At 41.3% G+C, this 25,818-nt stretch overlaps 1 protein-coding gene across 12 annotated transcripts in view; it reads right to left on the bottom strand.

Annotated features, from left to right (window-relative positions):
• Window positions 1–25,818, bottom strand: part of Slc10a7 (solute carrier family 10 member 7) — a 238,983-nt gene that overhangs the window by 193,169 nt on the left and 19,996 nt on the right. For 9 of the 12 annotated variants that reach the window (XR_004769240.1, XR_003483229.2, XM_027404908.2 and 6 more), the window contains one exon: window positions 22,220–22,295. Coding sequence is in view for 10 of the 12 variants with exons in the window: in XM_027404908.2 (XP_027260709.1) it covers window positions 22,220–22,295 (76 nt within the window). In the remaining 2 variants the exon portion in view is untranslated. Of the gene's footprint in view, window positions 1–9,234; window positions 9,255–10,068; window positions 10,535–19,898; window positions 19,992–22,219; window positions 22,296–25,818 lie in introns of those variants that run through there. The other 3 variants (XM_027404919.2, XM_027404916.2, XM_027404920.2) reach the window with 3 other exon arrangements.

Genomic DNA, 25,818 nt, shown 5'->3' with positions numbered 1-25,818 from the left:
CGAATGAAGATAATTGTAACTCATTTAAAATTAGAGAAATTTATTAAATAGAAATTAAATATACTGCTAAAAAATAAAAACTTTCAGACCATTATAGACTTAAAATAAAAATCATAAGGTTATGTGTTCCACCCCAAGCTTTCAAAAGAAAGAGAAATTAAAATGCACATTCAACCATGGCATTCTAACAAAAACAAATTGATTTATACCACAAACACCCTCACTTATCATGCAACTCTATCACCAAAGTTTATGGACTTCTACTTCAAAATCCATTTAAGTACTAAGTCATTATGCATTGAGAAAAAAAAAAAAAAACCTTCAAAAGACCTTAACTGCCTGCTATTGCAATTGAGTTCCTATTTCTAATCAAAACCCTTCCATACAAATGATACGAAGAAACACAAGAGCAAAAGGAGAGAGAGAGAGAGAGAGAGAGAGAGAGAGAGAGAGAGAGAGAGAGAATGAGTTTGAGAGGGTAGAGAAATAGAGAAGCGAGCAACAGAAAGATCAAGGTAGAATAAGCAAATAAAAAAAAATATGGAGATGGCTCAGGGGTAAGAACATTTGTTCTCCAAGCATGAGGGCTTGAGTTCAAATCCCCAGCACCCATATAAAAAGTTAGGCATAGGGTGGAGAGATGGCTCAGAGGTTGAGAGCACTGGCTGCTTTTCCAGAGGTTCTGAGTTCAATTCTCAGCAACCACATGGTGGCTCACAACCATCTGTAATGAGATCTGGTGCCCTCTTCTGGCCTGCAGGTGTACATGCAGACAGAAAACTGTATAATAAATCTTAAAAAGAAAAGCTTAAATCCTTAGGCCAGGGTGGTGATGCACACCTTTACTCCCAGCACTCAGGAAGCAGAGGCAAGCAGACCCTTGAGTTCAAGGCCAGCCTGGCCTATGTAGTGAGTTATAGGACATTCAGAGGTGTGTAGAGACCCTGTCTCAAAAATAAATAAATAAATAAAAAGCTAGGCATGACTATGCAAGCTTGTAAACAAAGTGGATAAGAGGCATACACAGGTAGATTCCAAGAGTTAGATGGCCAACCAGTCTAGCCAAAATAGCAAGCTTCATACAACACACAAGGCATAAAACACAACTCACAACAAGGTACCATCTACTGCGAAGCATAATTAACACTTCTCTGTACACAGTTCTGTGGACAAGATGTCACACAAAGTAAAGTAGTGATGTCATAGGTAAATGCGGCTGGTAGATGGGAGGGAACAACAGGGCCAATGAAACAAGCCAAGACAAATGAGCCTTGTTACTAAGAGGCAAGTAGATAGCAATGCTGTATTAGCAATATTTGGAAGACAAAAGAAGAGGGACCTCTTGGTCTTGCCCATTTAAAGGGAGGGGAGGTGGGGAGGAAGGTGGTGGGGACTGACTCCAAAAGCATGCACATAAGCTTGAGAGGAAGACCATAAGGCGTTATAGGAAATAAAAGAGCTGCCTATCCACAGCAGAGAGTAGGTATCCATCCATTACTGGACCTCAGTCCTGAAACACAATTCAATCCCAGAGCAAATCTGGTTCTGATCAAGTCCAAGGGGTTCACAACACTGTGCTGGGAAAAGTTGTTTCTCCAAATAGCCCCTTCTTAAACTAATCCACTCACTGAGGCTCAAAACATTTATGGAACAGTGACTTGGCCTGTACTTAAACCTGGAAGACAGGTAAGTAAGTGCAGAGGGTCAAGGCTAAGAAAGGCTACTGACTGCCCTGAAGGGAGGCAAGCCAGAACAGAAACAAAGGTGCAGGTGTGATGAGAGAGCACTTTGACAAACATCAAATCCCATTCTGAAGAGGAAGAAAACAACACAGAACCAGAACTCAGTGCCACCTTAGCTCTTCATGCAAAAAGCTAGCTTTCCCGAAACTAGGAAACATGAAGGACTCTAAGGGATAAATGGTCCCCAGGAATGGAAGTGGCATGAACTCCTGAACTAATTGGGAGCATGAGGGTAGGGGGGAGGGAGCTGCTACAATAAGAGCAAGAGAAGAGGAGTAGAGGAGAGGAAATGGAGGGGCAGAAATATTGAGTTGGGGGAAGAATAGAGGAGAGAGAGCAGGATGAGAGACACCATATCAGAGGGAGCCACTATAGATCCGAGAAGAGATCTGGAACCAGGGAGATCTCCAGAGACCTACAAGGATGACACTATCTGACAATCCAGGCAATGGTGGAGAGGATAACCTAAAAGCCCTTCCCCTAAAATGAGATTGATGACTTCTCTTTATGCCATCCTAGAGCCCTCATCCAGTGGCTGATGGAAGCAGAGACAGACATCCACAGATATACACTGAGCTGAAATCTGGAATTTAGTTGAAGAGAGGGAGGAATGAAGAGCGAAGGGGTCTGTACCAGGTTGGAGAAACCCACAGGAACAGTTGGCCTGAACAAGGGAGAGCACATCGACCCCAGATGCTGTCGGGGAGGCCAGTACAAGACTGATCCAGATCCCTGAACATGGATGTCAATAAGGAGGCCTCTGCACTCCAGGGAGCCTCTGGTGGTGGATTAGTATTTTTCCCTGGTGCAAGAAGGGACTTTGAGAGCCCATCCCACGTGAAGGGTTACACTCTGGCCCTGGACACATGGGGAAGGGCCCAGGACCAGCACAGGAAGATTTGGTGGACTTTGCAGAGCCCCTATTGAGGGCCCTACCCTGCCTGGGGAGTGGTGGGTGGATGGGGTGGGGGGTAGGCTGGGGGTAGGGGAGGAGAGATGGGGTGAGGGGAAGGAGAGGGAGAAGGGACTTACATGTGAAACAAGCTTGTTCCCTAACTAGAACTAATTAAAAAAAAAAAAAAAAAAAAAAAAGCTAGCTAGCTTTCCTCTTGCTTGGATACTTAACTCCAGAGAGGGATCAATTAAGCCCTACCAACTGCTACTAGGGGCTTCATTTCCCTCAAGGAGTTAAGAGAATCCTTGACCACTACACAAAGAATATAAACTCTGCACTACATGGTTAACACGTGTCTCCAACCACATTTAAGGATGTTTTTTACAGCCATTGTGCCAAGTTTACATCGCCAAGTCTTAAAAAATGAGTTGCAGCATTTTAAAGCTCTAAGGTGGCTAAGCATGTCTGATCACGTGGTTTACGATGGCATCCAAGGAGAGCAGGAAGCTTTTATCAGCTGTTGTTTTATCAGCTGTTGTTACTGCATTACAATGTTGAACAGAGGAAACAAACTGGGAGGTAGGAAGGTCTGCCTGCTGATACTCTCACCAAGAGCCCAAGATGCCAACGTCTGAATTGGATTTTTACCTATTCCTTGGAATAAATTCAGCTTAATTAAAAGCCTTTAAAGGTTCTAGAATTAAGAATATCCTAAAATAGTAAATGTATTCATATCTCCCAAATTCATATGTAACTAAAGAATATAAAATCACACATATGAAGCAAACAGGTAAAGGATGCCAAGATTTCTTAATAGGTGTTCTGGAGTAAATGTAGTTCTGAAGTAAAGAGAAGTCTACAATTAACAGGGAACAGAGTCCCACCACTCAGATTTATTCTGAATTCATTTGAAAACCAGGAAGCTGTGCTCTCAAAGCCCACTCCAAAAAGAGTTCAAGGTTCAAACAACAGCGCTTTACAAGGAACAATGCAGGACTGAAAAGCAGCCTGGTGTTAAAAAGCCAGGTAGCCCCTCACCACCGGTTAACATGTTAACTCACAACTGCGATGCCCCTTCTTTCACTAGCCCATGATGATGGTCTTGATGGGCTAAGAAAACAGCTTAGAGATTTAAATCAGGTATGAGCTCTTTTCATTTCAGGTTTTTGGATGGCAAACTTCTCCTGCTAGCTACATAAAAGAAAATCGATCCAAACAGAAATAAACTCACTGAAATTTAAGGTTATTACAACAAAAGGGTTAATTAGGAAAACAAATTTTCTCCGACTGTTAATAATGGGAAGGACACACACTATGTGCCCATAAGTAATGCGCAGGTATCTTTGATCTTCAGCCCCATGCGGTTTCTGTTGCCTACTGTAGTCTGGCCTCTGGGACTCTCTTAGAACCAGACATCTGGCTACTTTGTTGTTTCAGACTAATCTCCTCCCGAGAGAGCTCAAAAGTGACACCAGGCAAGGAGGGTCCTGGCAGGGAGGGTCCTGGCAGGGAAAAACATTACAATATTAGCAGATTCCTTTCTGAGTGGGGGAGAGTATCCAAACCGTCTTCACATTTCTAAGGGTCTTTGGGGGTACCTCAGTCCTACAGCTCTAGCCTGGCATGATTTTAAAGGGATGCATAGAGTAGCTGTTGAGGCCCATCAATCATCTTTGCAAATCCACTGAATTTTAATCATAGGCTATTGTAATATATAAGAGAAAGTTGTAGAGAAAATAGAAATCAGATTAATTCTTTGCCCATCTGTTAGGGTCGGGTGATGACTGATAAAACAAAGATGTTTAATTGTCAGCTGAAGGCTTACACCAAAATTGTGGGGCAATGTCTGAGATTGCAAATACAGTCACATGCCTCACATTAAGCCAACTCCCTGGCCCATTCCTTTTCTTAGCTGGGATTTTTCTTTTTTTCTAAAAAACCTTTGCCATCAACCTCCTGGGAAGGTTTTATAAAGTGGGCTTCTGTGAGATGCCTCTGAGGAAATCGAAGAATGAGAAGTGATGCAGGCTAAGCATTCAAAGTCAAGGATGAAAATACTATTTTTGTAGTCATGGTATCATCAATATTTTCCCTAAGGCAACAAATTACCATGGATATCATAATACCTGTTTAGGGATTATTATCCAAGCACCAAAATCTATATAGTCAGAGGAAGAAAAAAATCATTTAATGTTCACTCCACAAATGGAATATAAATCAAGCCAGATAGATGCTTGATAAGGATTTTGATACTTTATCCTAAAACCATATTTCATCTATTTCTAACATATGATGGCAAATTTAGGAAATATCAGAGATTACATGAACACTGCAACATGACAGTCATTGTTCTTATACGGTGACAGAAGACTCACCAGGCTGTTAAAGTGCACAAGAAGCTAAAAGTGTGCAGCTGTAGAAAGAAATTCCCATTTCATGCTGTAACTACTTTCATAATGAAAAAAACTAGTATGTAGCAACTTTAACCTTGCACTATCTTTCACTGTAAACTCCAATAACCTATTTTATCATAGTACTACTACCTACTCTAACATCAATTATAACAAAATATTAACTAGGATATTCAGTGAAATACAACCTACTATTGTAGATAAATAGCTTCTAAAACCAAGCAAAACAAACATATTACTGGTAGCAGATCAACACAGTTCAAAAGAAAGAGTGAGCTGATGAATAACAATGAGGAAATACATATCATTTGTTTGTTTTGAGACAAGATTTCATACAGTTCAAGCTGGCCTTAAACTCCCGATCCTCCTGTAGCTATTACTCCAAGTGCCTGGATTACAGATGTGTACTACTGTGGACAGCTAAAATTAGAAAACCTGAGTCAACCTGACATGACATTCAATTTAAAAGACCAACCCAAGGATTTACTTCCTTACCACAAGGGAAATTTCTTTTATTTCTTTGGGTAGGAACTGAGTATTTAGGCAAATATGCAAATGACTTAATGTTCTCCATTTGTTTAGAAAGAGTTACATATCTGAATACAAGCTTAAACATTGTTTGATTTCCCCACAACTCTACCACCCATTCCCACCTCTTAATCCACTAGGGGGAAGAATACATAAGAGAGAAATGAAATGAGTGAAAATTAATAAAACTCAATTTTCCTGTAGGTTCTATTCCCCAGATCACCCAGGGATTTAAGATTTCATTTGACTAAGGCTTCAGATTTTCTTTGGGGGATAGGGGAGGTGTGCATGTATGTATACACATGTTCACATGTGTGCACATGCCTGTAGAAGCCAAGGGCTTACGTCAAGAGTCTCCAGTACACATTTTTTAAAACGTCATGTAAACCTGTGTAAGTCTTTCTCTCTGGCTTATGAAGTGAAAAGAATCATGTGAACCAACTTAGTTAAAGAGAGAAAATAGGAAAGTTTTCCTCAGCTTCTCCTGATAAGAAACCATGATTTTCTAAACCAACAGGAAAAATAGTATACTGAATTCCTAACCTTTGAAGTAATACCATACCAGTCAATAAGACAATTCAATTAGAAAGTGCTAGTCATTTAGATAAGCTGTCTAGAGAGCAATGATTAATTTATCACTAATTAACTCCATCCAATAGACTCTCCAATCACTATTACTTTAGAAGTCAGTCCTCTAATAGTGATGGCAATAACTTACAATGTTTTATAATTTGCAACGTGTATTCACAATGTTAAATTAATCATTTGACAAGACTACATTAAGCACTATATACTCAGAGAGAGAGAGAGAGAGAGAGAAAATATATTTCATAAAACCTTACAGACTTAGGAGGAATGTAGGCACATAGTAGCAGTTTCTGGCACTGCATTTAATTTTCCCTTTATTTAAACAATCTTAAAAAGAAAACACGTGTGATGTCTTACTAGACTTTCAGATACCATTTATAACAGTTGATAAGGTAGGAAATATTTGGGTAGGATTGGCTTCCTGACAGTTTGGATCTCCGAAACCAAAACAAATACAGGACGGTAGTCTCATGTCTGAGGTGTGGAATCTTAGCCTTGCTTTCAGTTTCTCATCTTGTAGGGAGCAGAGCCCCTGAGACAGGCTGCCTTTCCCACTGACTCTCCCATCAGCACAGTGTTCTCCGCCTGTGGCTTTCCACAAAGCGCTCTGAATCAGGATATATAAGCGTTTAAATAAACCCTTTCTGCCCCAAGTTGCTTTCAGTCTTGTTTCACCGCAGCAATAGTAACCCTAAGAGTAATCCTAACTGAGACACTTGGTTTATTTGTTTGTTGCGAGGGGGAGAGTGGGGAGGGGGTATCTGCTAATGTATCTGCTACATAGGGAAGAAGACAGAAGAGGATCCATTCTGTTAAAACTGTTGTGCATGTTTTTCCACCCCCTGATGGCTTTGAAAATGCAAAGCTAACCTCAGAGATACTCATTTATTTTTCTCTAGGCTGTGTCAGCTATAGAAATCTCTCATTTTCTTCCACTCAAAGCGCTATTTCCGTGCAGGCACAAGGCTAGCACCTAAGGGGATTTCTGCCAGAAGGCTATGGCTGCCTGGGTGGAAACAAAGTAGAACAGGTATAAGTGACTGAAGAAAGCATTCCAAGTATGTATCCTGCTTCCTCTGTAAAGGTGTGACAGGCAAAAGCATAACTGGAAAGAGTGGCAGTCCAAATGAGAAATGGGGGACATTTGAACACTTGGTCTCTAGCTGAAGGTGCTGTTTGGGGGAGGAGGGGCTTGAAGACCTTTGGGAGGTACAGCCTAGCTGGAGGAAGTACATCACTAGGGGTGGGCTTTGAGCATTTACAGTCTCTCCCCACTTCCTATTGCTCTCCGCTTGAGTGTTTGCATTGCAAGATACAAGCTATCAACTTCCTGCTCCTGCTACCACGCCTGGATACTGCCATGACTGCCCTTCAAGATGAACTCTTAGCCGGGCAGTAGTGGCACAGGCCTTTAATCTCAGCACTCGGGAGGCAGAGGCAGGTGAATCTCTGTGAGTTGAGACAACCTGATCTACAGAGTCAGTTTCAGTACAGGCCCCAAAGCTACACAGAAAAACCCTGTCTCGAAAAACCAAAAAGGTGAACCCTTAACCTTCTGGAATCATAAGCCAAAATAAACTCCTGTAAAAGTTCCCCTGGTTATAGAGTTTTATCATAGCAACAGAAAAGTAACCAATATGAGTAACTAAATCAAGATTCTTGTAAGGCTCTATTTTTTTAAAGCTTCCTATGTGCTCATCTATTTGAACAAATATTCATGTATTTGAAGGGATATTTACTATGCCTCCACACACTGGGTATAGCAACTCCAGCTGTGGATGAGGAGCCCCCACCCCGCCATCAACTGCAAGCTTCAGTGAGACACACAGGCCTTCACAGAGTGCTATGATAGCTACAGATGTCTGGATGCAGAGAAGACCAGAGGGCCTTGGCACAGAGATGGGCAGTACTTCCTAAAGGAAGAAGGCCGCCAGTCAAAGACAACACCCAATCAACAGCTTCTTACAGGTCATTTTTACCAAGTCAAGGGCGTTTTGATCTACTCTCGGGGTGGGAACGACATCTTTATTTTTTTACACCACGGTGGCTCAGGCACTAAGCCATGTGTAAGCTTTCTGTTCAGCACTTCCTATCCTACTACCCGTGAAGACAAGGCAGCAAAAGGCAGAGTCACAGGCACTGAAACCAAAGAACTAACCAGGGTTTATGTGAGAGCTCTTCTATTCTTGTACTTTACAACCCTGAGCAAGTTTCTTGATCTCTTTTTGGTTCCATTTTCTCATCTGTAAAACAAGGACAAACCCTGTGCCTATCTTGAAAAGACTGTTCTGTAGAATACAGGGATTCATACTGCCAGCCACCGAGCCCAAGCACTAACTTGCCTGTGAGTGCAAGGGCTGTTACAAGGGCAGTCGTCTCATAGTTGACATGCAGGATTGCACACTTGCTAGACCCAGTCTAGGCTAACAAGTACAGACAAAAGTTCAGAAAATGAATAAGATAAGCACATGCCAGAAATTCTCTTATACAAAGACAATGTATACGTAATACTTTTAACTTTTTTTTAAATTTATTTATTAGTTCCAGTTAGGGAACAAGCTTATTTCACATGTAAGTCCCTTCTCTCTCTCTCTCCCCACACCCCCATCCCTCCTCCCCCACCCCAGCCCACCCCCCACCCATCCACCCACCACTCCCCAGGCAGGGTAGGGCCCTCAATGGGGGCTCTGCAAAGTCCACCAAATCTTCCTGTGCTGGTCCTGGGCCCTTCCCCATGTGTCCAGGGCCAGAGTGTAACCCTTCACGTGGGATGGGCTCTCAAAGTCCCTTCTTGCACCAGGGAAAAATACTAATCCACCACCAGAGGCTCCCTGGAGTGCAGAGGCCTCCTTATTGACATCCATGTTCAGGGGTCTGGATCAGTCTTGTACTGGCCTCCCCGACAGCATCTGGGGTCGATGTGCTCTCCCTTGTTCAGGCCAACTATTCCTGTAGGTTTCTCCAACCTGGTACAGACCCCTTCGCTCTTCATTCCTCCCTCTCTTCAACTAAATTCCAGATTTCAGCTCAGTGTACATCTGTGGATGTCTGTCTCTGCTTCCATCAGCCACTGGATGAGGGCTCTAGTTCCTGGGTTGGTCGGCAGAAAGTACTTTTAACTTTTATAACATTTATTTCTTTTGTATGGATGTGTGCATATATGTGTGGGACACAAGCATGTCACATTGCACAAGTGGCATTCAGAAGATTACTTGCAGAATCAGTTTTCTAATCCCACCATGTGGGTTCTGGGAATTCATGGGCCGTCAGGCTTGGCAGCAAGTGCCTTTACCTGCTGAATGACCATGCCAGTCCCACCATGAGGATTTATGATGAGCAACGCTGATAAAGAACTTACTACAAACTCAAATGCAAGTGAAAGCTTATCAGTACCCATCGTTCTTGACAATGAGTGTTACTCATGCTGAGAAACATTTTTCATAAGCTAACCCATGATGAATTTAAGCAATGACTGGTAGCTATAAACACATAAATATACTGTACCTCATACAGCTAGTTTCTCAGACTGTTTTTCAGAACTAATCTGTTATAGTCTGCCTATTTGAGAACCAGAGAGACTGAATTTTTCAAGAACATTGTTTCAAGGCCCATACTGGGTAGATCAGTAAAGGAAAAAACACTTCTGATCACAAACTGAATAATTCCCACAACAGGCTCCCTAAAATGGATTTTCACAAATGAGGAAACACATCATTCAGTTCTCCCCTTCTCTGATCTACCCTTTCTGGTTTTACCATAGTAAACACATGGAAAGATCCTTGTGACAGATGGAGAACCATGGTCTTGGAACTCACTGAGATGTCAGTGACATCACCATTGTCTGACAGATGTGTCAGGCCATGAGGAGACTAGAAGGAAAGAATCATCAGCTAAATTCCATCAGTAACTTCATTCCACTGCTTTTATTATGTATACTCTTATGTTGCTTTAAGGAATGCAAAGAAAAGTAGTCTCTGCAAAGAAAACTGACACCTAAATAAACACAGACACACAAAAGTCCAATTAAGGGTGAGTTCAACAGACTCTACAGAGAAAGTGAGCAAGATTGAATCTGACTTAGTATTGGTCACAACTGAGAGGAACTAGCCTTGACTGATGGGCAGGGCTTCAACAACAAGAAATGAGGGAATGAGGAAGCTGCTGTCGGAGGAGCAAGCAGGCTAAGGAAGCTGAACACAAGTTCAAAAGGACAATGTTCTCCAAGTAGCCAACACCACAGGAAATGCCCATATGACAGGAAACCGAGAATCCCTAGCATGGACCAATGGCAGAAGCCCGTGCAGAGATCAATGCAGCTGACTCTCAGGCAAGAAGGAGGGCAGCGTCCCAGCAGTCCAGTGTTCTCCAAGCTGTGTGTCACAAAAATGAATTTAGTGAGTGCAAATTACCTTGATCTTTTCCAACATGCAAGGGAGGAAAGAAAGGAGACTAGAGGGAAAGGAGAGAGGAATAATGGAAAGGAAGGATGTGAATTACAGAGTGGCTAGATTTGGGAAAATTCAGCTTCTACATGTGCGCTTTATTAAAAAACAAGAATCACCAAAGCCTGTTGTGTACTAAACTCCAAATATCTTGGTGCCTGATGAAGCACAGCTTAGGGAGCCCTCTCAATATATTAGGACGATGAGATAAGATCCAAGTGCTCTTGACCGTGAGTAACCTTGAAAACCTCACTACACCCTTATCGCAGGATGTTCTCAGTAGACACTTAAGACACAGTGTGGTATCTCCAGAAAGCAAGGAGGCCTAAAAGGTCTAAAAGCCCGACTCCACAATTTCTGTTGCCAGAATACACAGCCACATGCTGTTCATTCTTTTGTGTGAAAGATGAATCTGTAATTAAATGCCTGTTTAGGAAGCCTATAAATTTTTATAGACAATGAATTGAAGTATAAATAATGACCAAGGCCACAGAGGGATGGTGCCAAGAGAAAGAGTTGACTTCTGAACTTAATTTCTTGATAGTTCCATAATCCCACGATTCCGTAAAACACTGGGAAGACATCCATTTTTGAAAGTAATAACTTCATAACTATATGTAAATGCACGAATAACAGAACGTTTTAAAAAGTGCATGCAGAACCTGGAGAAATAGGAAGCAATTATAAGACAAAAATATGAACATTAATTATCTAAGGCTGGCTAAGAGAATAGTTTGAAGTGATTTTTATTTAGACTAGAATTTCCTCAAAACATTGATTTTGGTAATGGATCCAAGATCCCACCTTAGAAAAGAAGTCTGGACTTTATGGATTTTTTTGTCTTGTTTTGTTTCAGTTTTTCGAGACAGGGTTTCTCTGTGCAACAGCCTGACTGTCCTGGAACTCACTCTGTAGCCCAGGTTGGCCTGGAACTCACAGAGATCCACCTGCCTCAGCCACCTGAGCGCTGGGATTAGGTGTGTGCCACCACCGCCTGCTGAAGCCTGGAGTTTGAAATGGCTACTAATTACAATAAATTCCCAAAGCTACTTTGTTGGCCAGGATTCATGCACACACTGAGATACTAAAGGGGAATCAGAATAGTAGCAAATGTTTAATGTTGGAAGGAAGACTGCACCTGCAGGCTTCAGCTTGTTCACAGGAATGGTGCTAGGATGGCTTTCTAGATACTGACTTTAAAGAAAATACCCTGTATGCTTATTCAATCCTTTTGGTTCCAAATTCTAAAAACAATCTCCCAAGTAGTAATTTGGGTTCCCATGATTTTTTTCCTCCCTGAAGATGTTATCTTGGACAGCTGACATAAATATTCCAGATATATATATATATATATATATATATATATATATATGCTAGCATGCTAATAAACTGGAGTTATCCAATTTATTAAATGTATTTAAACATCCACCGTCCTATAAATGTATTTTAAAACACTAGTCATCTTATACTAGTCATTTACTGTTTTATCCATTTTATATTGTTTATTAAACTGAAGGTCTTATAAAGACACTGTACACAGAAGCACTCAATATATATTTTAATGAATAAAGCAACTAGAATCAATTTAGAAGAATGAAGTCATTTCAAAAGTAGTAAGAGCTGAATGTGGTGCTGCCACCCTGTAATCTCAGCACTCAGGAGGATTACATGGGGACCATGAGTTCAAAACCAGCTGGACTACAGAATGAGTTTCAGGCCAGTCAAAGCTACATAGCAAGATGTGGTCTGGAAAAGAAGGAGGGAAGAGACACAGTAACTCAGAAAACCAAGTGACTTTCATTGGTGACAAGGCTTTGTTCTAAAACCAATTCTGGTTCTTGCTTAACTATGCCCTCCCACTTTGTAAGCATTCCTGTGTGCAAACCAGTCAGAGCCATTTAAGTCATCTGTGAAATACATATGTAATTACCATCATTCCTTGAAAGAGTAAAGCAAGGGTTAGAGAGGCCCAAGGTTTACAGGAACCAGTGGATACATAAGCAAAGGGAAAAGCAGAAATGAAGGCCTAGCATGCTTGACTCTAGGGCAATCCCTGCTGGGATGAGCACAGTTGGTAAGAACCAGCTCATAAGAGCTTAAACTGTTCTTGTGGCCTCTCACCCAAGAGCAGAGCTCTACCCAAAGTGCAGGTCACATGCTTGAGAGGACTCAGAAGCAAGAGTCTGGGGGCTGAAGTCTTTCAAGATCAGCTCTCTGGAATCTACTCCCCTTGGGGTGGGGAAAGAACTAAACATGAAGAAGAAAAGCAACAACACAAAAGAACACACTGGGAGAACAATGCAAGGGAAAAAGAAGTAAGATGAAGGGAGTCATGGTATCAAAGACTTAAGCCACGGAGGAAGAACTGATTCTTAGTCTGAGAAGACAAAAACCTTGAGAAAGTATTTCAACCACATTTATAGCAGCTTAAACTGGAGCTCATCAGCTCTTTCTGAATCCAACCCAAGGCAGGAGGTGAACTGGAGTTAAAGGTGAGAAGGAAGAGTAGAGACAGAATCCCTTGCTGCCGATACTACCACTGTCCTTTCATCTAAGGGACATGTATGCCCCACTGGGATGAGTACAAGAAGCTGAGAGCTACATTGCTGCTGGCTTGTAAGGAGGTACAATACTAATTTTAACCATCTGATTCCTCCCACATGCCATTAGCTGCCCAGTACCCACAAAAAGCATTAGGGACCCCCACTGAACGAAGGAAAAGCAAGGAACGGGTGGCTGCGAGTGACTGCTGAAGTGACTGACAGATGGGTTTCCCTCTCCTCCAAGTCCTCTCTGGGTGGGTCAGATTTGCTCTGACTGTCTTTATAAATGTTTCAATGAACACTATCTTCATGCACTGGATTAGCAAAGCCAACTCCCCACTGATAATGCAAAATAACCCCGAAGTGTTTCATGATAAGCCAGGAATTGAACTTTCTCTCTCTGTTTGGACTGTGATGAACTTGACCTTTCACCTCTAGCAAAAATCTCTGAGCTACACGTTTAAAGTTGGTAATGAGGGCTTCATTTGCTTTCCAAGCAGTCAGAAAACCTTTTTTAAATATGCCCAGGTAGTCATGACCTTCACCTATGACTTAAAGAGTTCACCACACATAATAAAGATCTTTGCTCAGGGGACATTCTTAAATCTCCTTTAAAGGTATACCAACCCGATTGATGAAACCACACACATACTTCTATACTCCAAACCAAATTGTTTCTTTAAAATGTATTTGGAATTCAAGTGTCTATTATCAAAAAAGTCTAAAACCTTTCTACCTTATAAATACTATGTAATTAAAACACCTCAATTCTATTTCTATTTGAAAAGAAGCATGCTTTCTTAATCCTAAATTAGGCAAGACAACAGCCTAATGCCTCAAAGTAGCAAATGCAATCCAGTTTCCCAGCAGGATTCAATCAATGCACTTGTGTGTACTTGGGACTTTTGTGCACTAAGTTAAGAAAACAATAATTTAATGAAAAAGGTTCCTAAGATGATTTCACTCTCTTCTATTTTTGTGTAGTTTCTAACACGGGCTAGAGGTTTTGAAGCTCTCTAAGGCACACAGAAGTACAGAACACAAGCCCCTAAGGATGCTGCCTTGGCAAGGCACTTACTGAGCTGAGGAAGTAGAGGGGCTGAGAAACAAGAATGTTCCTTGGATCTTCCATCTGCCCCTGCACAATGGGGAAAACCCCATTTCAGTCTCTCCAACCCCCACCCACTCAGAATCTCCAAACAAAGGGAAAGCACCAAAAAGCCCAGCTCCTCATTCTTGGTGGCTATTGCAGCTTCCTCCCCTCAAGTTGCAGCTGCCCAAGTCCCTGCCTAAAGCAGTCAGCTTTTGACCATACTTGGGCACAAACCCAACTTGTGTCTCCAACCTATATAATCCCCCTGCCTTGATCTCTGGGAATTGGAGAACTCACCCAGAAGTTGCTTTGCTCAAATAAAACTTTGTTATATTTTTTCAATTTGGCTAGGTCTGGCTTACTGTGTTGGTGAAGAAACCTATTATCACAGGAATAGAAAACCAATTAAAGGAGTCTAGCCTCTCATCTCCTCCCTCTTTTTGGCAAGTAGGTCATAAAACTGGAGATTACCAACTGACCTCCTTTCCTTCCCCAAAATCCTCATGAAGGCTATCCTACTCCATTCCTGGGGACAAAGAGGCAAAGAAGGTCTTCCTACAGGGACACCAAAACAGACATGGCCAGTAGGCCTTCTTATGCACCCACTCCTGGTTATAACCACAAGTCAATCAGGTCCTTCCATCACTGTACACGTCTTGCTTTGGAAACATAAAAATGCAGTCTTCCTGAGCCTTTGGGTCCCCATTTCTGAAGCTTCTCCCAAGCCAGGTAAAAGTCGGGTTAAACACGTTTGCTATGTGCTTTTTCTTACTGATGTAGGTTCTGTTACAGACCTTCAGAAAGGTGAGAAAAAGATGACTCTTCTTTGTGACAAAAATTCTCCTTGTTCTGTGGTGATATATTGTCTATGATCTAATAAAGCTTGCCTGGAGATCAGAATGTAAAGCTATCCACAGCCATAGAAGCTGGGCAGTGGTGGCATACTTAGGAGACAGAGGAAGATGGATCTCTATGAGTTCAAGGCTACCCTGGGCTACATGAGAGTGAATCAGCCTTAGAGAAACAGAGCTCATGCCTTTAATCCCAGCACTAGAGAGAATATAAGGGGTTCAGTGCAGTCTCGGTAGTAGTGTGACATTTGGTGAGAAGCAGTACTGTCTGGAGATGCAATCTGAGGTTTGGTGGATCAACTCTTTTTGTCTGAGCATTGGTAGAGATGAAAGCTCTCAAGTGGCTGGCCACTTTGCTTTTCTGATTTTCAGCTTGCTTTATTAGATCATAATATATCACCACATTATTCCTAATGGTAAAAAAGAAAAAAATCTTAGGTGCACTGGCTGCTTCTATTTCTGAAGCTGGAAGGTGGACACAGAAATGGTGATTATGCTTTGAAATGTGTATACAAGTTCATGCACCACTTCCAGACAAAATGGATTTATACTGTGAAAACAAAAAAGAGAATACATAGTGAGGCCCATCTCGCAGTGGAACCCAATAGGCAGGAGAGACTAAGGCAAGAAAAACCCATTCACTATTCTAATCACCTGGTCAGTGCTCATGCAATCATGTATACAATTTATCTTGGGAGGCAGTAATAAGCAATACTAATAACCGGAAGCCTACTTTGCAGGAGGAGGGGACTACTACAGTGTTCCACTTACCAGGCTAAGCTCCTGACCTTATCTAGTGGGAATCTCTAGTGCTCTTCCTTTCTTTTTCTTTCCTTCCCTTCACTTTGCTATTTTCTTTTCCCTTCAGAAACATGAAGGTAGGATCCTTACTTATATTCCTCTGTTTTAATACTAGACTCTCAAAGTTGTGGTTCTGCAACTTCTTCCAGGAATTGGGGCCCACACTCTCCAGTTTTAGAGAATGCCTTTTGGTGAATTCTCCTTGCTCCAAAATTTCAAAGGAAAAACACATTGATGCAGAAATAGTATGTATAGTAGTATGTCTTCTGAATGCTACCTTGGTTGCTGTTCTGTTTTGAGTAGTCATTAGCATAAATGAGAGAGAAATATCTTTGTAACAACAGTGTAAAAAACAAATAGCTCTGTCCAAACTAAGGCAGTAATATTCCAGTCTTTTAAAGAATAAATTTATTCTATAAAGGGAATCCCCATGGCAGTTACCATACATCATAAGTAACTTATATTTGAATATGATGATTCTCTTGGCAAGCCCCATAGATTTAAAGCCTTTGAAAGGCTTTCTGCTGGGGAGGGGTCAACTTTTTTACCAAAGAACCTTACATTTGAAATGGAAATCTCACTAAATAAATGTACATACTTATCAGTAATTATATAATTACATATATATAATATATATGCCTTTTATATATTATAATATATAGTTTTATTTTCTTATATTTGGCAATGAGATTAGCTCTGTATATAAGCCTTTTTGCTTTTTCTACTATTTAAAAATAAGCTGCGCACACGAGCATGTGCCACTTTCACCATAAGTTGGTTAGACTATATCAGCAGTATACTAAAAACTTGCAGTTCTGAGGAATTGCACTTAAAATACTGGAATAAATAACAGTTTGAAAAAGGCAATTTAAGACTTAGATGTCAAAAAGTGTCAGTCAACTATACCCCTCAACAGTATCTTTAAACACGTGTATTGGGCCAAGGAAATGGCTCAGTGAGTGAAGGTGCTTACCTTTAAGCCTTATGACCTGAGTTTGATTCCCACAAGTTGTCAACTGACCTCCAAAGGCATACTGTGGCACATGAACTGTGGCCCTCCCTCTCTCCCTCCTTCTTTCAAGTTCCTACCTATACAAATCTATAATAAACTTCTCTCTAAAGGTCATCCTCTATGATCTCTGAGTTTTATTTTCCAGTTTACAAGACAAGAACCCCAAAGTCAGCAGAGCAGGGCAGCCTTGGTGGCCACCAAGTTTCCCAGATCCTAGGTCCCAGAAAAAGACTTATGCTGGAAGATACTCCAACATTCACATGTCACTCACTGCCAAAGTTAACACTATAAGGTAAAAGGAATGTGGTAAGTCAACCAAATCTTGCAAAAAATAAATAATTTGCTGGGTGTGGTGGTGCACACCTTTAATCCCAAACAGAGGCAAGCAGAGCTCTGAGTTTGAGCCCAGTTTTACACAATGAGTTCCAGGCCAGCTAGACTACATAATGAAACCCTGTCTCAAAAACAAAACAATAATAACATTGAGGGGGGTGTCCAGACAGGGTTTCTCTGTAGCTTTGGAGGCTGACCTAGAACTCACTTAGTAGACTATGCTGGCCTCAAACTCACAGAGATTTGACTGACTCTGCTTCCTGAGTGCTGGGATTAAAAGTGTATGCTATTACCAACTGGCTGAATAATAGCAATTATTATTAAAAATAATTTATAGAGGCTGGTGTTGTAGGATAATTCTTTTGTATGCTGTGTATATGTATTTTTCACATTGGTTAATTAAAGAAGCTGCTTTGGCCTATAGCAAGGCAGAATAAAGTTAGGCAGGAAAGCCAAACTGAAAATACAGAGAGAAGGGCAGAGTCAAAGGGAGAAATGAGCCAGCTTCTGGAGAAACAAGCTTCTGGAGAAATGAGCCAGCTTCTGGAGAAACAAGATACTAGACAACAAGTAAAGACACAAGGCCACGTGGCAAAATGTAGATTAACAGAAATGGATTAATTTAAGTTGAAAGAGTTAGTTAGCAATAAACCTGAGCTGGAGAGGTGGCTCAGAAGTTAAGAGCAAGGACTGCTCTTCCAGACCTGGGTTCAATTCCCAGCATCCTCATGGCAGCTCACAACCATGTATAACTCTGGTTCCAGAGGATCCAGCACCTTTACACAGACGCATGCAGGCAAAACACCAATGCACATAAAACATAAAATTAAAAAATAATAAATTATTTTAAAAATATATAAATAACTGAAAAACATTTCCTCCTAAGTCATCTAACAACTTTGCAAAATATAAGCACTATGTAAAATGACATTGTTGGGACTGGAGAGATGGTGCCACAGTTAAGAGTGCACACTGCTCTTACAGATGACCCAGGTTCAGTGCCCAGCATCCATAAGGTGGCTTAGGACAACATGGAACTCCAGGCATCACTGCCAGCCTCAGTAGTGAAAATTCACTATGTGATTCTGATATCGTTTTTTTCCCCTACCTACCCCATGTTACAGCTACTGAAAATTCTCTGTGTTCCCTCCAAATATTGTTCCTACCAGATAACAGTATCTCCAGACTTCCCTGCTAAATCTCAGGAAGCACAAATTATGAGCAAAGAATAAATGTGAATAAATATGTAGATTCTACTAGGGAGACTTAGGAATTCTTAAGGATCACATCATAGCCTAGTATCCTAGGCTAGCACTCCCCCAAACCTGATCCTGCACAGCAGTATTCTTAGTGAGCAAACCCATGTTTTCCACTGCTCAGTCCAAATCTGGAATCAGTCCTGACTGCTCATTTTCCCTTGAGTCACATATACAATTCATCAGCATATCCTATGCCTTCAGAATACAGCAGAATCCAAACACCATCTTCAACGTCAAAGGACACCGGCAGAACTGAAAAGGCAAGCCTCAAGGCTGGGGGGCGATGTTTACAGTGCATGCAGCTGAGGAAGGGCTCTACATCAAAACACATAAACTTCTCAATGTTCACAGTAAAGCAAACCACCCAATTCCAAAAAATGAGCTGAAGATTTTTTTGGTTTTGTTTTTTTGTTGTTGTTGTCATTGTTGTTTTTTGACACAGGGTTTCTCTGTATTGTTTTGGAGGTTGTCCTGGAACTCGCTCTGTAGACCAGGCTGGCCTCGAACTCACAGAGATCTGCCTGCTTCTGCCTCCCAAGTGCTGGGATTAAAGGCAAGCACCACCAACACCCATCGAGCCAAAGATTTAATAGGCACTTTGGCCAAGAAGACATTTGGACAGAGGGTGAATAAGCACAATAAAGATACTCAACACTATTAAGTCACTAGGATATGCAAATTTAATTCAAGCTATAATGTGATAACACTATGGATATATTAGAATGGTAAAAACTTAAAACTGACAAGATTGAATGATGACCAGGTTGTAGAACATTTAAATGTAAAATGATACGACCACTTGGGAAACTAGTTTGGAAATTTCTTTCAACAGTTAAACATCCACTCTGATACAGAAAAAGCTCTGTTCATTGTTGGAAACTGTCCACTTCAGAAACTGTGAACAGGAAATCAAAACTATATAAAGATGATTTTTTCTTTGTCCAAAGGAAATAAAACATCAAAGGACCTAGTTATTCCACTAATACATTTCCCCCAAGAAAAATAGCAATGTCTGTCCGCTGCATGAACACTCACCCCTCTAAACTCGAAGCTGTCCACATGTCTATCAACAGGTAAGTGGATAAACAATCTGTACCCCCACAGAACACCACTCAGCAATATGAATAAATAAAAGCCTAAAGAATGATGAACACAAAATAGATGAGTTTCAAAATAATTACAATGAATAAAAGAAGCCAGGCAGTGGTGGTATACTTCTTTAATCCTACCACTTGGGAGGTAGAGGTAGGCGATCTCTGTTAGTTCAAGGCCACACTGAGCTACAAGAAATACATCCAGTGCTAAAGAGAAACAGCTCACACAAAGATGATCTCAGCACTTGTGATTGCATGCCTTTAATCCCAGGACTCCTGAGAGGTATTTAAGACAGGAACAGGGTCTCAGAGCTGGCATTCATTCTCCAGCAACATTGAAGATAGGAAGACATTTTAGTCTCTAACCACGCTGAGGACAGCATAGCAGTCTGAGTGAATCTGAGGAGCAGTGAAATTGGGAACAGTTTAAGGATCTCCCCTTTGGTCTGAGCTGAGGTAAAGGTTAGACCTACTGGCTGGCTGCTTTGCTTTTCTGATCTTCAGCTTGAAGCTTGAACCCGAATATCAGTACTGGATCTTTTCTTTCTCATGCTACACCCATCTCAAAATAACAAAACAACAGGTGAGACAACTGTGCTCCCAGAATTTACTCACTGGCAACTTAACCTCTAACACAGTGCTTCTCAATCTGTGGGTTTCGACCCATTGGGGGTCAAATGGCCCTTTCACAGGGGTCACTAGACTACCCTGCATATTAGGTATTTGCATTACAATGCATAACAGTGGCAAAACTAGTTACGAAGTAGCAATGAAAATAATTTTAAGGTTGGGGACCACCACAACCTTTGGAACTGTATTAAAGAGAAGGTTGAGAACCTCTGCTCTAATGTAATCACACTGGAAGTGCAACCTAATGAGGGGTATTTACGACGTGAGAGATCTACCTTCAAAACTGAATTAATTCTAAATTTAAAAGGGCTTAAGGGCCTGGCAGTGGTGGCACACGCCTTTAATCTCAGCACTCGGGAGGCAGAGAGAGGCAGAGGAAGGTACATCTCAGTGAGCTGGAGGCCAGCCTGGTCTACAAAGCAAGTTCCAGGACAACCAGAACTGTTACAGAGAAACCCTGGGGGGTGGGGGTGCTTAAGGCTATGAGGTAGGTCCTTCTCCTGTTCTCTCTCTTCCCCTTTCATCAAGGGATGAAACAGCAAGAAAAAAACTCACCAAATGTAGGTCTCCAACCCAGAATTCCCTACCTCTCAGTTTAGACATAGGAAGTGAGGAGTATGGTCACCATCTTCAGTCTAGCCATTCCTCTTACAGGAATTACATTCAAAAGAATGAGATACACGATATCTTCAAGTAAATTAACACAGGCTCTAGGTATATACCTGTGTAGCAAGTAAAAATACTTGGCACAAGAAACTGCTCAAGTTAGTATTCCTACTCCAAGAAGCTAAACATGACTGGAAAAAAAAATATGCAACCACGATGCCTGTCTTAACTTTAAATGATGGTTTCACAGACATAGGTAGAGGATAGGCAGATGATAGATAGATAGATAGATAGATAGATAGATAGATAGATAGATAGAATAGATAAGTGACAGATAAATGATACATAGATACACAAATAGATAAGTATTGAATCAAAGATGAAAGTAGATAAATAGATGATTCATAGTAGAAACAGATGAGATGGGATAGATTGATAGATGATATATAGATGATAGATTGATGACTGATAGATATGATCAATATATGATACATAAATGTGTATAGTTTATCACATGTTATTTTCAAAAGAATGTGGCAGGCATTTGGTTAGGTATTTTTAGAAACAGTAAATGGATGAAAATCGTAACTCAGCCGGGTGTTGGTGGCACACACCTTTTATCCCAGCACTCGGGAGGCAGAGGCAGGCGGATCTCTGTGAGTTCGAGGCCAGCCTGGTCTCCAGAGTGAGTGCCAGGATAGGCTCCAAAGCTACACAGAGAAACCCTGTCTCGAAAAACCAAAAAAAAAAAAAAAAAAGAAAGAAAGAAAGAAAGAAAGAAAAGAAAATTATAACTCATGCTTAGGAAGCAGAACCCTAGGGATGAAATGGGAAACCCTATTACATCTTCCCCAAGAACACTTTCTTCACAGATAAAAATGGAGGAAGGTCCCTCAACATGACTTCCCAGAGCCTTTCAATCAAGGAAGAAGCGTCTGCAACTGCTGGAAGCAGAGTCTTTAGCTAACTCATCCTAGAATGTGACCTGATTTCTTCTTTGATATCATCTATATTTATAAACACACTGAACCCAGCAGTTCAATTTATTGTAGTTTTTTATCTTTTTGTTTTTTAAGGAAGTGGCCATAGCCTCGAGTTAGTGAGTTTGGTAGCAAAGTTTCCTTTCTTTGGACTCCTCTGCCCTCATCCCCTACTGAGATAGGGAGGTCACCATCTCTACTTCACTCCTCTCTCGTGCACTTCCATTTCAATTCTAGTTCCACATATCACCAATTTTAGCCTCAACCCAATGCACGCAAACAGCCATGTCTTTCATAAGTGGCTCACATGAGTTTTCTGCAATGTTTCTTTTATGTCCAAAGTGCGGTCTTGAACCCCACAGAAGCACAGTACACACTAGTGTTTAAATACAAGTTACCCCCGTGACTCACCTCATTTCCACCAACTGCCTTGGTTAAAATCACAGCGGAGGACACAGGGGGAGGCATGCAACCTACTGTCTGCAAACTGAAAAATAAGAGAAAATCCAATTGTAAATAGCTCATTTCCAGCAATAGATAATTTCCATTAATTAGTCCTAAAAGAGCAGAGCTGAACAAAGAAAACAGTGTTTGTCTCTATACTTTCTCTGTTGAGCTTAGACACTATGGAACAACATGGATTAGAAGATATGGTAAATGTATGGACCTTGAGAGCACCTAACATTATATAGGCGTAAAGGTTTTATTTTTTATGTAGTTTAAATTTTGAGGGGCTGGAGTTTAGTTCATCTGTCAGAGTGCTTGTTTAACATGTACAATACCCTGGGTTTTATCCTTCAAACTACATAAAATAAGGCAGGCCTACAATCCATCCCAGCAATACATGAGACCCTTTCTCATTAACACACACACACACATACACACACACACACACTAAACTTTGATTATGGAGTTCAAAAAAGAACCAGGTTGTAGTAAGTGGAGTCACTGAGTGGCAATCAAAATAGATCTATAAGCTTGGGTTACTGCCATAGCTATCTTCCCATGGAACTAGTACACACCTGGGGTCCCAGCTCATTGGAGGCGGGACAGAAGGAGAATGAGCTCAAAGACAATACAGGCAACACAATGAACTTTTGTCACAAAAGAAAATCTTCCCCTTATTTTTATAGAAGATCTTTTGGTAAAAAATAAAGCCTCAAGATGACTTTTACAACTCAAAATATTTGAAAAAAAAAAAAAAGTCTACATTTTGTAATTCTCCACTTTCTTCTCTTAAGCAACATTCTCACATTGTAGTTATTTTGGAGGCACTAATATAATCTCAGACATCTCGAATTCAGATCCCATAGTGAATTCTATTATCTACTTACATTGTTTTTATTAAATTGTATCCATATGTCCATGGTCATGAGAGTAAGTCTATTCTCTCAATTAGGATAGAAAATCAACTGCATGCCAGGCAAACCAAACTATAGGCAGTAAATCTAAGGACTAAACTGAAGAGCATTTCCTCAGTATCTGAACAGAATATGGCCTAACCAGGAAGAAAGTTCACCGAGAACACTGGAGACACAGGCACAGTCGGGAGAGGCTAACCTGGGGAACATATTGAGGCCTATCACTCAAAGTAAAAACAAAGGATTGGGGAAGATTTATGTTGTTCTGTTTGTTGTTTGTTTGATTGGTTGGCTGTTTTTTTGAGATTTGGTCTGGCCTGAACTCACCATGTAACCCAGGATAGCTGAATTTCCCAATCTCCCAGCCTCAGTCTCCCTACTACTGTGCCAGCAGAACATATCAAGTAGGTATTATGCCTCATTGTTAATATGCCTCTGATATACAATAGAGCTCCAGAATAAATTTATCCCTTTCATCTCATGATCTACTTTGAACTTTGGAGTAGTGTGTGGCTCCATGTGCTGCTTATAAATAAACTGCACACGAAAATCAAGGTTCCATCCTTCCCTGAGACTGCTGCCAGCATCGCTGACTAGAGGCTTGTCACCGTGTCTGGACACACACACTGCTGATGCTGCCAAGCCCACACTCCTCCTTACATTTATCCTACCATGATTCTGAGGTAGAGTTTGTACTCCTTAAGCTGATTAGTTTGTATTGTCTACTTGACACAACCTTGGAAAAATGAACATCAATCGAGGAAAGGCCTCAATCAGATTGGCCAATAGCATTGTCTGTGGGGCATTTTCTTGATTACTACATGATGCAGGAGAACCTAGCCCTAGCCCACCGTGGGCAGCACCATCCCTAGGCAAGTGGGCCTGGGTATAAGAAAGGTAAGTCACAGAGAGCAAGCCAATAGGCAGCATTCTTCCATGGTCTCTGCTTCAGTTCCTGCTTTGATTTCCCTTAATGATGAGCTATCACCTGGAAGTATAATGAAATGAACCCTTTCCTTCCCAAGTTGCTAATGGTCATGGTGTTTACCACAGTAACAGAAGAACAAACCAGAATACAAACATACTTGTGTGTCTACTCAAACTGGGGAGGCCAAGGGAGGACGAAGGGACTTGAGAAGAGATTTCTCTAGAGGAGGGAGAGCATGTGTCGGCTCCTTTAACATCCTGGGTGGGGAGAGTGCTGACTCTAAAGAAATCTTTAACTGGTATGTCCTATCATTCATCACATACACACACACACACACACACACACACACACACACACACACACACACACACAAAGCGCATGTAAGCATGTATAAATAGCACATGTATATTGTATTATTCAACTGGATTGGGAGTTCCCTGAGGTAAATAAAGAACATCTTCCTACACCTTGCATGCCCCATGCACAGCAGATACTCAGTACTTCCTGATTCTTAGTACACAAAATGACAGCATTGCCCTGAAATTGAAGTTACCTTATTCATGTGGCATTTTACCTCTCCTGGTGAGAGGTAGCACCCCTTCTCTGGAGCACAATGCACTGAAAGTGCATTCCTGATCTCCCTCTCTACTCCTAGGCCATCAGTGTCCCCTAGCTCAGTAAATCAAGTTGCCATTCACCCTGTGGCTCAGCCCTGAAGCCTTAATCTCCTGGTGACTGCCACAGCCTCCCGCCCAATGCAGAGGTCACAAAAAAAAAAACGCTAATTTTCAATCTATCCTATCACACTCGTTTCTCTGCTGCACTCCCACATTCCATTAGCCTCCATACTTATTTCCCTAATTTCATCCCAAGCCTCTCTACTGTCCATATGATAGCCAAAAGATTCCCACACAAGCAGGCAGGACTCACATCACCTGCTTCTCTCCTTGCTGCCCTTGAAGCAGCTTCCTGCAGCACCCAGAATTAAGGTGTAACCTCAACACAGGGCTGTGGTTGACAAGACTGGGTATCCAGCGCCTGCATACCTTTCAAAACCTCCAACTCCTATTGTCCTTCTAAACATGACCAGGACAGGCCCACTGGGTTACTTTTTTGAACCTATCTACAACACCCCAGACTTGTTTCTGCCTAACTGCCTTTGTACATTGTTTCATTCTCCCCAAGAACTCTGGGAAGAATCAGAGTTCATCAGCAGCCTGGCCACACAAACCCACTGAACCACTTTTCCCTCTGACATCACTCATTTTCATCATGTCCTTCCTACTGACTGTTGAATATCTACTCTGGATATCATCTCTGGGCCAATGCATTAGCACATGACCACTTTTATCTGCTATACTTTCTGCAACATCTGAAAATAATCGCTGGCATATAGTAGGGCTAAATGGATAACAAAGAAATCATGCCATGATGGAAAACTTTGATGCAGTCAACATCATTATCAAGTATGTGGTTAAAGTATGGTTGTCCTAATTTATACAGAGGTCTAAACTATGAGATAATTTTACTGAAAGTCACATGATGTGCCAGGGGTAGTGTCAGAGGGCAACCTCTCAGCTTTGAGATCAGCAGCTATAACATGATGCTGGAGGGAGGTTAGATTGAATCTATTTTAATTAGTTTTTCAATTGCTAAATTCTTTTCATTAAACATGATAACTTGAAGAGATACAGATAGCCAAGAGAAGGCACCAGTTGCCA

This window comes from Cricetulus griseus, chromosome 3 (assembly GCF_003668045.3).
Source record: "Cricetulus griseus strain 17A/GY chromosome 3, alternate assembly CriGri-PICRH-1.0, whole genome shotgun sequence".
NCBI lineage: Eukaryota > Metazoa > Chordata > Mammalia > Rodentia > Cricetidae > Cricetulus > Cricetulus griseus.
Note: the sequence above shows the minus strand (reverse complement) of the source record. Positions and strands in the feature narration are given on the sequence as shown.